We start from the raw sequence: 16,814 nt of genomic DNA, 5'->3' as shown, positions 1-16,814 counted from the left end.
TGCTACTTAAAGTGCCTCATAGCAGAGTAGTTACTTGGGGCACCAGCTGTCTAGAGGAAGAGACCATCAAAACCCTATTAACAATAATAATGCAAATATGCATATTATTTATGAAAATATTTGCATGTATAACGCCTTTTTAAGCTTCTGAAATGTTTTGGTTGAATCCCGCATTACAACATTTTATTCTCTTCTCTTCAAAGTCACTGTGATACTGGCAAATGCTGATCCCTTGAAATACAACATTTTTTGCACGCTCCTTTCTTACAAGGAAAAGGCTGGCCTTTGTGCAGATCTGCAATGGCAGACTGCTAAAAACAAGGATGCAATAGCCACTTAGGCAGATCAACTTAGCATGCTGAGAAAACTACAGAGCAAGGAGATACTCACTTCATACACATAACCCTCCTAGAAACAGCAGATTAAAAAAAAGAAAGCGGCATTGTATTTAGGAACTGTTTCAAACTGAAGTGCTATAATAACCCTCCAAAGAAGCAGACTGGAGATAAATTATGCAACTGTAGCTGATTTGAATCAGATTTTGAGGGAACTAGGGAACTCTCCAGAACAGGTATTTGCTCTGCAGTTCTTCATGTTAATTAAAACAGAACAGAAGGTCATCATAAAAGCTGCTATATTATTAAAAGCAAGATAATAAAACCCTAAGAAAAAGGCTTATTTCAAAATGGAAAATTTTGAAGGAGGGGAAGGAGGGGCTTCTGCATATATTGACTAATTCATAAGGAAATGTTAATCATTATTGTTGTATTGACATAAGTGGTGATGAGGTGATTTATACCATCTGTGCATCTGGCTGTGTGGAAATATACATATTTGACCAGAACTGATGATATCAGCAGACTTACACTGAACAAATGAAATTCTAGTTATAAAGCATAGATCAAGGATGTGCAGATGTATAAGATATGTGAGCAAAGGAGCTACAAGATGAGTATGTGATATATTTATTTCTACTAATGGTCCATTCACATCAGCAAATGTGATAAAGTCAAACTCACTACAGAACAAAACGTAACACAGAAATGTCAAAGTGACTCAACTAGTACAAGTCTAGCAATTGTCACAGTCTGGTGAGGCAAATCTCAGCCTTGATTCACAGAACCTTACATATATTTACATACGCTTAAATTAAAAAAAATTACATACATGTAAATTTAGTCATGAACTGAAATTTCATTTACTTCATTAGAAGTTATAGAAGACACCATAAAATACATGATAGACTGCCTTTCTTAACTAAGGGATTTCTTTCTAAATTGGGTACCTCTCCTCTGATTTGGGCCCCTTCCATTAGCAAACACAGATTAAAAAGTCTATAAATATTGTGATCTCAGAAAGATTGTTGAATTTGAGAATTCTTATTGACAAGAAATTGACTTTTTAATACATATTTGTTGTAGTTTGGGGAGTGGAAGTTGAAACAGTAAGGAAATGTCAAGAAACGGACATCAACCAGTACTACTTCCTCATCATGAACTAGTATGGCAAACCACCTATTTTTAGGAAGTGATATAAATCTCAATGCTTTGAATTGTAGCAGAAACCTAGAAACCATGCTTTTCCTGACTATCTCACATTTTATCTTGCATTTATAAGGCTAAACGACCCAAAAGTAAAAAAGACATCTTTCACCTCTATCATTTTATGATAGAAAATTATAAAACACAAAGCTTCCTGATTGTACCTACTTAGATCACTGAGCTGGGGACAAGGCCAGAACGGACAAGATAATTTTAAAGTACAATGCTTAATTTACCAGTTTGCAGGTCTTTGCATATTTAGCTCTCTTAACATAGGGACCAGAAGTTCACAGTCAGTGAACAGAGCTTCACGTGCTTGATGACAGCAAGTCACCAGCTTTCCACCACTTCTCAGTTGAGAAGTATCTCAGATGCTTTGTGGTGGCTGTTAAACAAGCACAGGTTACAGCCTACCACCTTAAAAGCAGGAGCTTCACATATACAGTTGAATAATATATGAGCCTGGCGATTGTGCTGGCTCAGCTACTCCATCACATGAAGCTGAGCTGCCCATGTTGCAGCAGATGTTCCAAAGCAGGTGTCAGTTGACAAGTTAGGCAGTGGCAGCCACTGAAGCCCTCCCAAAGCAGTGCTTCCACTGGAGAGTTAAAGCCTCAAAGGAGTCATGAAATAACTTTGTTAATTTGACACTTGATAATGCAAACATCTTAAAATTCCCACTACAAATCGTATGTCACTGCCTGGCATACAGCCAGGATTTCTCATCCAGTTTCAGCATATAAAGATTTTAATGGGTTTTTTTCAGGGAAGCTTCTGCCGAGCATTTGGTATTACCAGTTCAGTGTTTAATCACACTTTCTTTTACCAGGAAATCGCAGTGATGAAAATTATGTACACCTGATACAGCCTTTTTGTTGCCTCCTTACAGTGCCTGTCCTGCGGGGAGCACCTGCAACAACCCCGGCTACAGCACAATGGCCCCTTACAGAAAGGCTGGAACCCTCTGCTAATGCGCCCAGCTCACCCAAGTATCCCCTCTGGGCAGCGAGACCCTGACACGACAAGACCCCCTCCCCCGCCCCGCCCCGCTCCGCTCGGCTCCACTGGCTCTGTAGCTGCTTTCCGAGGGGATTCTCGCTTCGCGCACGCCCGCCGCCGCAGGAACCTCGCCTTCGAGGGAGGAGTGCGGGACTCGGGGCACGGAAACACGCGATTCCGCGCCCCCCGCGCTGGGCAGCCCCGCACACCCCGGTTAACCTGGGCCACCCCTCCGCCCCGCGGTCAGCCAGGTGCGCGGACAGGGACCTGTCGGCAGAGGGGGCGGCGCGCCCCGGAGACGCGGCGCAGGCGGCGCTGGGAGTGGCCTGGCCCCCGCCTTTGTGCGGGGCGCGGAGTTTGAGACGGCGGAGGAAGGACCCGCACGGGCCCCGCGGCCGCCGCCAGTGATGCCCCGGCCCCGCCCCGCCCCCGCCCCGCCCCCGCCCGCCGCGCTTAACCGCGGCCGCAGCCAATGGGCGGCGGGGATGTTTCCCGGAGGCGAGGCCGCCGCGGCCCCTCCCCCGCGGGCCGCTCCGCTCGGGGCTCGCCGGGCGCGAGAGTTTCGCTCCCGGGTGGGAGATGCCGGGCGGGATTCGTGTCCTCGCAGGTAACGCAGCGCAGGGGAAGGGGGGGTCTCGCCCGTGCCCCGCTCGCTGGCGGAACCGGCCCGGGGGGTGCTGAGGGCTAGCCGGGACAGGTCCCCCCCCCCCACGGCGGAGCCGCCGCCGCCGCCAGGACAAAAGGGGAGCGGCGAGCGGGGCAGAGCTTCCGTCGAACTCCCGGCGCAGCCTTGCCCCGCGCCCACCGACTGCCTTCCCGGGCCGGCTCCTTCCCCGGGACCGCCCGCCGGGCGCCTGGGACGCCCCCAAGTTTGCGGGGCCAGGGCGACCCTCGGTGCGAGCCCTCCGGCGGCGCCCCCGCTCTCGGCGGGACGCCCCGTGCCCGCCCTGCCGGGGGTGCCTGTGGCGCGGGGCCGGTGCTCTCCGGGTCAGCTCGGGCTCACCTTTCTCTGGAGAGGGCGGCGAGGAGGTGTCTTCCCTCCCTCCCTCTCTCCCTGCCGCCGCCGCCGGGCAGTGGCGTGTGCGCCGGTCGCAGGGAGGTGGCGGTCCCTCTGTCCCTCGTCGGTGCCCGTGCGGTCACCGCGTTGCCCTGAGAAGGGACCCCGCCACGGCCCGGCCTCCTGGACCGCGGGGAAGAGGGCCGGCAGCAGCTGTGCGCCGGATCAGTGGAGTAATTGGAGAAACTTTCAGGGCGAAATTAATTTTGAGTAGATTAAATATTTTAATTGCCTGGTGGGCACTGATGCTGTATCCGTGCTGTTGGTAGCAATGCGGTGCACTTCCCTCAGTTAACAGCCACGCTTTCCGTCTTTGTTTCCGTCAAACTAAGAGCGCAAGGGTGAACTACTTTGAGAAAAGGTTTTGCTCTTAAAGCTGCTGCTTTGCTCAGCCTGGGAGCTCCAGCTTCTCAGATTGTACAGCTCCAGGTTACTGATTTTATCGGAATTTGGGAGCACGGCTATACGCTCCCCGAAGTGAGGAGGGGCACTGATGTGACAGAGAGTACCGCCTGTCCCTGTGCATGTGTGTGTGCATGAATTGGGAATACGCGGAGACTGGAATTCAGTGTTGCAAAAACAGAAAGCTACAGAGCAATTGCCATAGCAGCTCTAATGATCGAGCCCGTTCCAGAAGCCAAATGACAGGAGCTTTTTTCCAAGATCGTATAAAGTCATTAAATGCAATATTTTCAGGGGTGCACTGGAGCTTTTTTCCTAGATTATATAAAGATATTAAATGCAATGTTTTCAGGAGTGCAATGCTTGATTTAAAAAGCAAATAAATAAGAAGAAACTGCAGATAGGCTAGTATATGTGCTTATCATTCTTTGGGCTTACAAATAAAAATTTCATATTCTGCCCTGGTTTCACTGCAGTTTTCCTTCCATTTGTAACCTTCTCCCCTTGCCATTTATACCAGCACTTGATAATAAGACCAGTCCCAGTAGAGTTGGAGCACCAGAGAAGCAGAGGCAGAATAGCAGTCCAGGCGGAAGGCTGGCTTCAGAGCACTGAAAGAGATCCTTCCAAGTAAAGGTGGCTCATGGGTGTAAAACTCCAGCCTTAGTACCTCCGCACTGATGGATTGCTCAGTGCGTTAGGATTGTAGGGTCTTTTTCATCTACCTCAACAACCTCATGAGCCCATGAATACAGCTGTGGAATTTAGCCTGTATTTAAGGTGCGCAGAGTGATCTAGTGAACACTGGTCCAGTCTTAATTCTATGGGTCTTGTTGTCTCATTGTTTAAATTGTTGAGATTTAGGGCCTATTCCATTAACTCCTATCTCCATATGTCTATCTGGGATGCTTGTATGAATTCCTTGCATGGGGAAATGTGTGAGACTAGGTCCTTTAATTTGATTAACAGAAGAGAGTTGAGCTCTTTTGGCAACTAATGGTTTGCTTTTCACACGTGGAAGGAAATTATAATGCTTATCATTCTTTACAGAACTTTATAAATGCTCCACAGTCTCCATGATACCTCTGTTTGTATTACTTGAACAGTAAGAAACAAAAAACAGTGATTTGCTCTAGGTTTTAGAGCAAAGCTTTATCTTAGAATCTAAGAATTTCTCTCTGCTCCAACCATGAGAAACTCTGCCTTTACTTCCCTGTTTGAAGTACAAAATTACGTTTAGGTATGTTCCAGTAATTATGAAATGCACTGAGAGAAAAATGTAAGGTTGTATGGAACTTCATACAGCTTTCTCATCTCCCAACCCAACTCTCCATTTTTAAATCCTTTTTTGCTGAAATGTGACTATAACCATGGATTTGTATGTCTGTATTTCAGATTTTCAACCAACATAATGCTGAAGCTCTCAGCTTGGAACAAGCATTTTACAGAATGGCACAAACAGAACCTAATCTGGACCATGACATATCATGGTTCCTCCTTCCATCATACTGGGCTAAAATGGTTGTGGCTTTAATTTCCTTCCTCTGCTTTGCTAACAGCTATGATGGAGATTTTGTCTTCGATGATTCTGAAGCCATCATCAATAATAAGGTTTGTCCCTCTTCTTTCCCTCACACCCTTTGGCATAAATGGTCATAGGAAAAAAAATAATGCAACAGTTGATCTAAGTAGACCCAAAGTTTCAGCCTAGTAAAGAGCTTCCTTTTTTTTTAACTTCATTTTTCCGTTTTGTTTTATTGGGTGTTTTTTAAAGTAAGCCTTATTTAAGGCTGAAAAACAAGAGGTGCAGCAGTGCACTACCAAAAACCTAGAAGCCTAAATATGCTTAGCGAAATCTTACTCCTAAAGCTATTTCGATAACATGACTTGGGTTCTAATAAAGAAACAAATTAAACAGCTTCTTTTCCCCCCCACCTCAGAATGCATCCCCTTTCATTCTTTTGCAAGTAAGATGCTCTGCTTAATGAGTGTTGATATCTGGTCAAGGGGAAGGGAGCTCTTTTTGCCATTCCAAATGGACTTTGCCTGCTTATCATCTAATAAAGCATTATCTGGGGTTGCAGCAACTTTGTATGTGATTTTAATTAATGCTTATTCACAGGGTACCTGTACATCAAGACTGTCTATAGGTCTAATTTTTTGCTCATTTCTAAGTCAGTAAGAGTGTGCAGTAGGCTTTTCTGATACCCATTGATGTTAATAGGAGATTTTTTTCAGTATCTCCTCAGGGTCACAAATGAATAAGCCAAGTGAAACAAACTTACTCTGTTTGCAAGACACATAATGCATCACTAAGCTATTGTAGGGTGTAGGGAGCCTCCAGCTGTGGTTTATACCACAAAAATGTTATAGGAAGCAAAGCTTCCTTTTCCTATGCTTCTTCCCCAGTAAAAGTTCCTGTGACAACAGTATTATTTTTTTTAAATAGAAGCAGAGTATTCTTGTGCTCTGTTTTAAAACTGATCATACTTGCAGTGAACAGTCCTTGAAATGCTTAGGCATTAACATGTGACTCAAATAAACCTCTAGCTGAGATTCTTTTGACTTTGAGGAATTGAGTGTCTTCAATTGTTGAGACACTTCATAGGATCACATGTAGGGGTGAGTGAGCCTATGCCCATGGATGGGTCTTGGTATTGCAGCTTTTATGCTATTCTGGAAGGTACTCATTAAATGTTTGGAAAGAGAAGCACAGGGTAAAAATAATCACATTTATCTGCTGGTTCTGTTTTCCTGAAACCATGGGGTTACAAGGAGGATAATCTGGAGGCTCATACCACTAGAAGAACACAATTCACTTTTTTTTTTTTTTGCCTTGCACAAGGTTTGGAGGCAACTTATCATAACGTGTCTTTTAGAATCCTGCAGAATTACTGTTTCCTTAGACAAATTTCTATTATGCACGTGTAAGTCATCATACCTTCAGTTGTAAATATATGGGGGGATAATACATCTGCCAGCTTGGAAATAAATCACAAAGCTTTCAAGAGAATGCTGTAGACAAATTAAGAACCTGTAACGTTGTTTGATTTTTTTTTTAAAGAAGTATTGTGTTGTAAATTACACAGCTCTAGGCAATGTTTCATTCTGCAAAGTTTTATTTGGGACCTGTTTATAATATTTCCTGAAAGAATGAACAAAAGACTGATGTTGAAACAAGACAGATTGTTTTGTTAATGTGCAATTTCCACACTTGTAATCTCTTTCCATTTCTTTCAGTCTTTACTTTCAAAATGTTTCAGTTTCTCCATGCAGCACAACAACACTAGGATTCTAGCTGTTGGCAACGCTGAGAAATTCAACCAACTGCTTAAATAAATTAATTTATACTTAGTCTGTATGTCTGAAAAACTGTGAAGCTGATTCTATTTTTCACTTCAAAATCCTCTATTATTCCCTAGATATTAAATAAGGGTTCTTTGACAATATCATTTTAACACAGGGGTCATATAAATATATGGAAATACAAAATCCACAAGAAAAATGCAGAGACAATGAGTTTACCAGTTTAATGGGGAGGGAGAGCATCTAGCAATGGCACAGTTTATTAAGCAAAGCATAGCAAATTTTATTCCTATTCAATAGGAGAGACAGCAGTTGAAGTAATTTTGTAGATTTACTGAGCATTACTCACTGGTATTTTCTTGGCTACCACACAGTATTTACTACCTGCATCACCCTAATCTTTTAATTTTTTTTTGTTTTTTTAGTGAAAGATACACCATTAGTTGACCCCATGGCTATTGTATCATGGAACATTCTGTTACTAGATTTTATTGGAGTTGAAGGCTGTTTTCCATATGCTTTCTTGTCATTTTAAGCAGCATTTTAACTGGTACATGACAGTGACTTTTGTCTTTATTTATTTACTAGCTTGGCAAGACAAACAGTTGGATTAGGCAGAGCTTCAGACACAATATGTCATTTTCATAAGCCTCTATAGAAAAACTGACCTTTCTTCAAGTCTTGAACTCTGCTGTCTGTAAGCTGCTACTAATCAAATATTTAGAGATTCTTTGATATCTACTTTAGGTTCTTAAAGAGGAAATCATATGTAGCTTTTAAACAGCTGTGTCTATTAGAGAAAATTGTTCCTGTTTTAGGGTAAGTCCACCGAGTAGGAAAATTAATGTAAGGAACTTCCTCACAGAACTTGGATAAAAGAGCAAGATACGCAATTGAAGATTTTTAGGTCATGTGTAAGTGTAATCTAATCACTAAGTAATTCCATGCATTCAGCTTTTCCTGCATTCTTTCAATGAAGACAAAAGATGACTGATTATAGCGGAAAGGGAAATCAAGCCTTGTGCATCTCAAATATATTTCCCATCTCAAGTTATTGAAGACCATCTGTGACATAAAGACATACTTTTAAACTTTTAACAGTGAAAAAGAAAACTCTCTCTTTCATAGTCCATTTCTTTGGCAACTATACATGAGGAGCAGTGCTGCTGGTTGGAAAAACAGTCTTAGGGCCACACCACCCTCTGACAATTGTCCCCTGCAGAGTACAAAGACTTCAATAGAAGTTGGTGTACCTCCTTTCCCAACTTGCCCTGGAAAAGCAGGCTGTATTGATTTAGTGAGCTGCTGGTTGAGTGCGGTCCTGCTCTGAGAGTCAAATTATGACCTGTAGGGTTCATGCATACCAGTGAGGAATGGAACAGGAATTTAGGTGCCTAGGGCTAAAATTGCCTTAGAGAAGTTCTGGGAGAAGAAATTTTTAGCTATTACTTGGCAGTAGAAACATCTGTGAGAAAGTGAAGAAACTTTTCACCTTGATAATTCTTAAACCCAAATAGGATTCCCCTGCGAGTGTTGATTTCTTAAGAATTTCCCTGAGAGTGCCTTAATTGACAGCTGCAGTATAGGACTTTTCAGACTGCAGTTTTATCCCTGCTCTCTTTTCTGAGTATTGATTAGTAACCTGTTAGAGAATGCTTCAGTTCATTTGACAGTGCTAGGAATTTTAGCTTACTTCCCCTTCCTATTTTTTTTTTAATCAGTTATATAATACTGGCTGAATTTGATCAAGTGATAGAAATCTTGTTGGATTTTTTTTTATTCTGTTTTTGGATGGATGAAAGAATATGTTAAGAGAGAATAATAACAAATAAGTTATTTTAGGTTCGGTTTAGCAGCAGCCAGTTATTAGGATGTAGAAATTTGGCTGTAATTTGGGCAGAAGGTGGGGGTAGAGTAACTTGCTGATTGCAGGTGTAATACTAGGTAGTACAATTTTGTTCCTAGGTTCTCTCTCAAGTGTTTTTAAGCTGCACATTTGCTATAGCATAAATTCATAGTTAATTGCGCCAGGGAAGAGGAGAAAAGGGGCGAGTATTATGTTAGTTTGAGCGTCCAAGCTTGTCCTTATAGAAAACTGAGGCAGGTACTACCAAGATCCTTATGTTTCCTTTCCAAATGGAATGCTTTCCATTCAACATCCTACATTTTTTGGATCTTTTAATAATCAGCATGGCTTGGAGATAAAAGGAAAGAGTAGACTTTTTTTTGTGGTGTTTTTTTAATGTCCCCAGTTGCACCCCAAAATAAAATAATTCATTACTTTTCTGTCTTTTGCTTTTAATCTTTCAGAGTAGCGTATAGAGATGTTGATTCCTGATTTCATGTTTTAAGAAATAATTGAAAAAAAGCTATTTGAATAGTGTCCTGTGTGAAGTAAGGCTTCAAAAAGAACTAATTGTTGTTTTCTACCTTTAGTCTCCTTGCTTTCATGCTTTCATTAGTAGTTGCGCTACTGACACCGGTAAAACAGTAGCTGTTTGCAGCTGTTTGTAGTTGGCCTGCTTCGCAAGATAACCTAGACCTAAAATCAAAGACTTTTTACAAAATTATAAGGTTTATGTGTTTCATATCTCAGCTATTGACCAGATTATAAACCACTGTGAATATGCATAGCTCTAAATTTCATGTAGTTATGCCTGCTTACAGAATCCAAGATCAGGGCCTTTATGATGTCAGGCATTCAGATGTTCATTGCAAACTTGGGTACCTTGTCAAATGTCAGTAGTGAGCCAACAAAACTGCTATGTCCGTGTTAGTATGAGTTTGTATTATTAGAACTTTTTGGTATTTTAGCTGCTTTGAACAAAAGAGGAATGTTAAGAATCTGCTAATTTATGATGTTTCCTTTCAGGACCTCAGGGCAGAAACCCCACTTGGTGACCTGTGGTATCATGACTTTTGGGGTAGCAAACTCAGCAGCAATACCAGTCATAAGTCATATCGACCACTAACTGTCCTAACTTTCAGGTGAGACTTATCTTTTTGCTTCAGGTCTGAATATTTTTTTTAACATATATTAGCTCAATTGATTTTAGGGAGGAGGCAACAGAAAAGGAGAGAAACAAAGTATCTGGAGGGTAGTTGGATACCTTCCCTAAATATGATTTTCCTGTTCACTACCTTAATCTCAAATTGAGTTTTAATTTTCCATTTGGTCCCTTCCCAAAGTATACATTATTTTGACATTCTATATTTCTATGTACTTTCCAGAGATTTCATCTTATGCTCTTATATAGCTCGTACTAGGGCAGTATGGTTTAGTATGTAGGTCACATCATCAAAGAACTAGGCTATGTATGTTCCCTTAGCCATGCTGCCACTTATACTGCTATTGTAGTTTCTGTTCTCTACTTTCCCGCTACCTGTCAAATGATTTATTTTATAAATAGCATCAATGTACTGTGGCCTTTTGCCACCATGTCACTGAATAGTCTTCCCACCTCTTTCCCTGGATATCCTAACTTAAGTGAGTGTTTATGTCTGAGAATCGTAGCCAGGGAGATGTCTGCCTGTAAATATGTCTTGCTGGTGTTCTCAAATAACTAACGGTTTAAGAGGATTACTTCTCTAGATGCTTAGCTCGTGTTTTTTGCACAAAGATTTGAGCAAGCAGTAGAAGTTTGTCACAGTAATGCTGAGAATCTTTGAAGACTCAATCTTCTTATTTTCCCCATGTGACTCAATGTTGTTGATGGGGACCTGGAGCTCGTTCTGCAGTTGTGTGTGTTCTAAGCCAGGGACTAAGTGCAGAAGTAGTCCCAGTCTTAGTCCTCATTCAAGCAAAAACTTTGATTCTTGGTGCAGTGTCAGTGTTTTAAGTATCTAGCACTGTGGGTTTTGCTGTCTGATGGACTTTCTTCACATTTTCATCACAAAAAATATGCAACTGAATAGAATGTGTCAGAGTCCTAAACCTATTAAAGCTTTCAGTGCATTACACATTGCGTGCTTTCCTTTTTTTCAAGGTCTCTGTGGTATATTCCATCTCTAGTAACATCCTGGTTAGTTTAAAGAGCAAACTGGGATACAACCATTACTATATCTGAAAATGTAGATGAGCCTGTGGAGGTGGTGCATAAAATGCTATTTTCACAAGTGAAAAATTGGTTTCCTTAATTTCCCTACGCTCCAACTTTTATGTGTATCATATTTATAATAGGCTAGGGTTTTTCAATAGATTTCACTCATGCCAGATGCAGATTAACCAAATGAACTATATAAAATTCCCTATTCAAACTGAGTTTCTGTATATCTCACCTACTGATAAAAGTATTTGGATAATAATGAGATGTTTCCCCCTTTTCTTCTCACTCCCCATTTTACTGCAGAGTTCCTATCTTGAATAGAGTTTTAGAATGAATTTTCACTTACACTTCCTTCTGATTCTAATGCTTGTATGAAACATCTTTCTAACCAGTCTCATAAATTAGTTACTAAGATGTACTGACTGCTTTCTGGGTGGATACTGATTGTACCCAGGTAATTTCCACATTGTCAGTCCAAATACTAGGACCTTTTCAATTAGAATGTCAGTGGAAATCACAGTCTCTGTGCTTTCAGTTTCCTCACTGTGTGGATTTAATTAAAATAATTTCATCAAGTTGGTTTTGGACATGGCTGCTCTTAAGCCCAGAGGTATCCCCCCAGTAAACTGGGTTGTTTATCCACAAGACACTCCTGTATTGCAACTCTGAGCTTGTGTTGTCAACCAAAAGCCAGTTCTAAGTAACTTCAAGTATGATTAACATAATAGCATTAACTAGAGAGGATAGATACTGTGCTAAATATGATATTCCATAGGAATACCTTGAAGTTAAGATGGGGACATTGTTTCTAGCTGATTTTGGTGGTGAAATGGTAAACCATGTGTCCTGAGACGTGTCAGCTTTTTTTCTGTGTGCATATGATCTTGCTATAGGGTTGTTTAGCTTTTCTATTTGCATATTTCTAAACATTGTTGTAATTTCTAACCTTAATATTTTTGTATCTGTGTAGAATTAATTACCTTCTTGCTGGAGGCTTCTACCCTGTTGGTTTCCATGTCATCAATATAATACTGCATTGTACTATCTCAGTGTTGATGATTGATGTGTTCTCAATATTACTGGGTGGACTGCAATTCAGTAATAAAGGAAGACGGCTAAACCTGGCTCCAAAGTCCTCTCTTCTGGCTGCCTTGCTCTTCGCTGTGCATCCAGTGCACACTGAATGTGTAAGTATTGAATAATTATCTGCAATGATTTTTATCTTTACAGTTCTTGACCATCTTGACTAATTAATTCTGTCATAGCCTCATACTCTACACATTGCTTTTATATATTCTTAACGCTTCTCTTGGCAAATGTCGTAATAGAACAATCAAATATTATGATTAGTATGTCCAAAGGCTTGTAATTCCACTGGGCTAGGCCTTATTAAAGAAGATAAATCATTTAAGTACAATACCTAAAGAAGCGTAGGACTAAACTACAGAGTTTCCCTAACTGCTGGATTTCCCTAATTACTTTTAATTTCCATTTGCTTTGATAAAAAAGTCAAGGAGATAGAAAGGTGGAGCAGGGGCATTATATGAACTTTATATGTGACTATTAGAATACTGCATCCAGTTTTGCATCCATGCTGCAAGGTCAACACTGGGAAAAATGGAGAGGGCTCAGAAGAGCCATGAAAATGATTAAAGGACTGGAAATCGTCCTGTGTCATGAGAGATCAAACTCCATGGGTTTATATTTTTAATGTGAAGGAGAAGATGTAAGGATTTTTTTTTAATCACGGTCTGTAATTATGTACATAGGGAACACAAATTTGATAGTAGTGGGCCCTTTAATACTGCAGGCAAAAGCATAACAGTGGCTGGAAGTTCAAGCTGTAAAGATGCAGAATAGAAACATGGTACATGTATAGCAGCCAATCAAAATACCTGGCCAAAGCTCAAGTCCTTGTGTAGAAATTATAGTGAAAAGAAGATGGTGTTCTTAAAAAGCTCTTTTGTACTAAGAAAATCTTACAGCCTTATGCCAGTGGACTTGCTGGGTGTGGTCACTGATTTCTTGATCTTGTAGTAATGAATAAATGAAATATAAAATTAACCCAATGTGGGATATTTTTTTTGTTAGAGTTTGAACAGTCTGAGCAACAGCAAAAGTACTAGCTTTAATTTTGATTTTGTCCTAGCAATGAACACTGAATCCTTATTGCACCTTATTCTGCATATGTGGCATTGATTTTTCATTTATTCACAACACGCCATCGTTTTGGCATTTGCACATGATTGATGGGGAAAAGGTTATTGAAAGCTATTCCTCTCAGCTAACTGGAGACCTTGCATGTATCGGAAACCTAGAAATGGTGCACAGTTATGTATTAGTAATTTGGCACCATTTTTGGCAGTGTGGCTAAAACATCTTGCCAATCATTCTGGTGGTTGCTTGCCTGCGCAGTAACTTCTTTGTGAGAGTGCATTGTGCTAGTGTCAGAAGGGCCCCTTGTATTTGTTCTCCAAAACCAGTTTTAGATGTCAGAGTAAAGTAAAACAAGCCTTCAGTGCTTCCGATGTTCTGACGTGTAAAGAGAAATGTCACTTGAGTCTTAACTTTGTTATAGACCTACTATTGACTCCTTTATCAATATCCATAGTTTTATTCTTAACTCCATTTGACTCTAAAAATAAATCTAAATCAACATGCAGATATTAATGAGCCCTTTGTCTTCTCAAATAAATAATGCAGTCTGCTTGCATATTTGAAATTTGAAGACTTTCATATGCTTTGGGCAAACATTTGAAGAGGAGGGGGAAAAAAAGTAGCATGCTCATATATCATGTCTCTTCTAAGATCCAGGATGAAGAAAAGCCTCTGATCATTTACATGGTGAATAATAAATCTTGCTGCACTGAAGCAGTCATCATTATAGTGCTACAGTTCTAGCATGAGTGTGTGTCTGGCAGCATGTCTTAAAAAGCATTCCTCATGATTTTAAATCTGTGAGTTTTAAGTATCATGACATCCTAGTTTTGAAATGAGATGACATATTTTGACATAAAATTGTGAATAATCTGTCTGTTTGCTGCTTTGGGTTTTGGTATATACAGCAAAACAAACTGTCATGTAAAACAGATCTTGAAAGGTGTAATGCTTTCAGTACCTATGTAAGGAAAACACTATCGTTTTTCTACCTGCATGTAAACAGTCTTATGCTGTAGTTCTCTGGTCAAAAAAAGGCTTATTCTTTGTAATACTTCAGTTATTAAATACTAAATGAATCATGGGCATAATAATATATCTGATAGTAATTTAAAATTTGCCTTGTTACCAGCGTCTCTATGCCTGATCTTGCAAACATTGTACTGTTGGAGTCATTTGAGGCCGTGTGTGTTATTAGCCCCTTAATCTCTTTGTTGTAACAAGTGGACATTTATTTTCAAAACTGTGTCAGTTCACCTTTACTTTTATCTCATTAGCGAGAGTGGCTCCTGAAAAAGAGTGACACTTCATTATTTTCACCTTTCAAATCACTCCACAGCTATTGAGTTAATTCTTGTAATTCCTCTTTATGATAGAAAAAGAAGCAGAGAAGTTAGGTGCATGGCTTTAGATAAATCAAGAAGTTTTCCTGAACTGAATTTAGGAGTCAAACAGTTTCTTCTTTTACTGTGCTCGGGTGAAGCTGAGGGTAAAGTGGGAGATTCTCTCTTCAGTGGAATCAGTCATACTCTCATGCCTCTACACTTCACTTTTTCTCTCTAATGTTATTTAGAAATAGTTGCCCCATCATTAGACTGACACAAAAATGCCCTTTTCCTAAAAGCAGGTGCCTTTAAACAAAATGAAGACACAATTGATCTCTTTACTTTCCTGTTTCTGTATCACACACAAAGTGGCACAACTGGTGTACTATACAAGAACTGAAGTTACTGCTTTTGTCCCTGAAACATAATCTCAAAAAGTGAATTTTAAAAACCCCCATTGCTGTCCTGCTCTGCTTCAGAAAGGCCTCTTTGTACATCTAAAAACATGGCACCCAGCACTTCAGGAAGCAGAGCTAGACTGAAAAGTAAGGGGTGTTTCCACAACCACTGCTGTGTATGTTCTAGTGGGGTTCCAGCATCAGGGCTTATACAGTCCCCTGCCAGCCCCATGTTATGATTTCCACAAAAAATTTTTGGTGTATCCTGACACTTGGGTAATTGAAAACTGAAGATGCAAAAATATGACTTGCTGTATCTCAGCAAGTTATTATAAACACATTTTAGGGGCTTGCTGATAGCCCTGAGATTGCTCTTGATTTAAATACGTTGGCACAGATCCGGAGTACAAAGGTCCCAGAAGGCACTTGTCATTTTCTTTTGCATTAGTACAGCTTCTGTTACAAGATGCATTTGGAGGTAGGTCTAATGCAAACAATTAATATAACACAAAAAGCTGCTGGAGGTGGAATTTTTTTTTTTTGCCCTGGATCTGCAGGCTGGAAGCTATTTGTCCATTCTAAGTATTCAGACTGTAATTCAAAAGCTGGCTTGTCTTCTGAAAGTTAATAGTCTTGATTTGTGTTTCAGCATAGCTGCCAATTTTGTTGGGGTTCAGGATGTTTGGCTTCAAAGCTATGTAATGGCTTGAAACTGAAAGAGAGTAGATTTAGATTAGATATTAAGAAGAAATTCTTTACTGTCAGGGTGGTGAGGCACTGGAACAGGTTGCTCAGAGAAGCTGTGGATGTCCCAGCCCTGAAGGTGCTCAAGGTCAGGCTGGATGGAGCTCTGAGCAACCTGGTCTAGTAAGAAGTGTCCCTGCCCCATGGCAGGTGAGTTGGAAGTAGATGGTCTTTAAGGTCACTTCCAACCCAAACCATTTTATATTTCCATGTTTGCTAAGAGTTCTACTGAAATGCAGTCTGATCCAAAAGATAGATAGAATTGTATAGAGTCTAAATTTTATTCAGTGAAGTCCTTCTTCATTTCTTAAAACAGCAGTTTTTCATAAACTAAAGCCAAATCATTTATGTAGTTGATACTAAGAAATACCCAATGAAAATTAGGATGCATCTTAAAAAACTGGGTACCACTAATCCAATAAACCACGTTAAAAAAAAACAAGCAGTGATACAGTGGTCTTCTTTTATGTATTTCAATTTGTATTTGTGAGTGTACCTTTATCTCAGGTTTTCTAAGAATAAAAATCTGATAATTTGAAATTTCTTTCTTCTTTTTTTTAAGGTTGCTGGGATTGTTGGCAGAGCAGACCTACTGTGTGCCCTGTTCTTTTTGTTGTCATTCCTTGGCTACTGTAAAGCCTTTAGAGAAAGTAAGCATTCTGTTTGCCCCTTTAATTTTCTGTTGTGTACATTTTCAGCATTTGTACATTTCAGAGAAGAATAACAAAACTAAAAATGTCAGATTGTTTTGTTTAAATTGATTAATGTTTATACCCTCATAATATATATTTTAAAAAACCCTGCTTTAGCAGGTATTTATTGTTAGAAGTACTGGAAAG

At 40.3% G+C, this 16,814-nt stretch overlaps 1 protein-coding gene across 2 annotated transcripts in view; it reads left to right on the top strand.

The window, feature by feature from the left end:
* Positions 1-3,066: 3,066 nt before the first annotated feature.
* Positions 3,067-16,814, top strand: part of TMTC4 (transmembrane O-mannosyltransferase targeting cadherins 4) — a 58,309-nt gene continuing 44,561 nt past the window's right edge. For both annotated transcript variants that reach the window (XM_027730769.2, XM_027730772.2), the window contains exons 1-5: positions 3,067-3,147; positions 5,395-5,610; positions 10,178-10,293; positions 12,322-12,538; positions 16,538-16,625. In XM_027730769.2, coding sequence (XP_027586570.1) covers positions 5,449-5,610; positions 10,178-10,293; positions 12,322-12,538; positions 16,538-16,625 — 583 coding nt within the window. In that variant the 5' untranslated portion in view covers positions 3,067-3,147; positions 5,395-5,448. The remainder of the gene's footprint in view (positions 3,148-5,394; positions 5,611-10,177; positions 10,294-12,321; positions 12,539-16,537; positions 16,626-16,814) is intronic.

Source organism: Pipra filicauda, unplaced genomic scaffold (assembly GCF_003945595.2).
Source record: "Pipra filicauda isolate LSUMZ 115617 unplaced genomic scaffold, ASM394559v2 scaffold125_size2111803_pilon, whole genome shotgun sequence".
NCBI classification, from domain to species: Eukaryota; Metazoa; Chordata; class Aves; order Passeriformes; family Pipridae; genus Pipra; species Pipra filicauda.
This window is presented reverse-complemented; position numbering and strand designations above follow the sequence as displayed.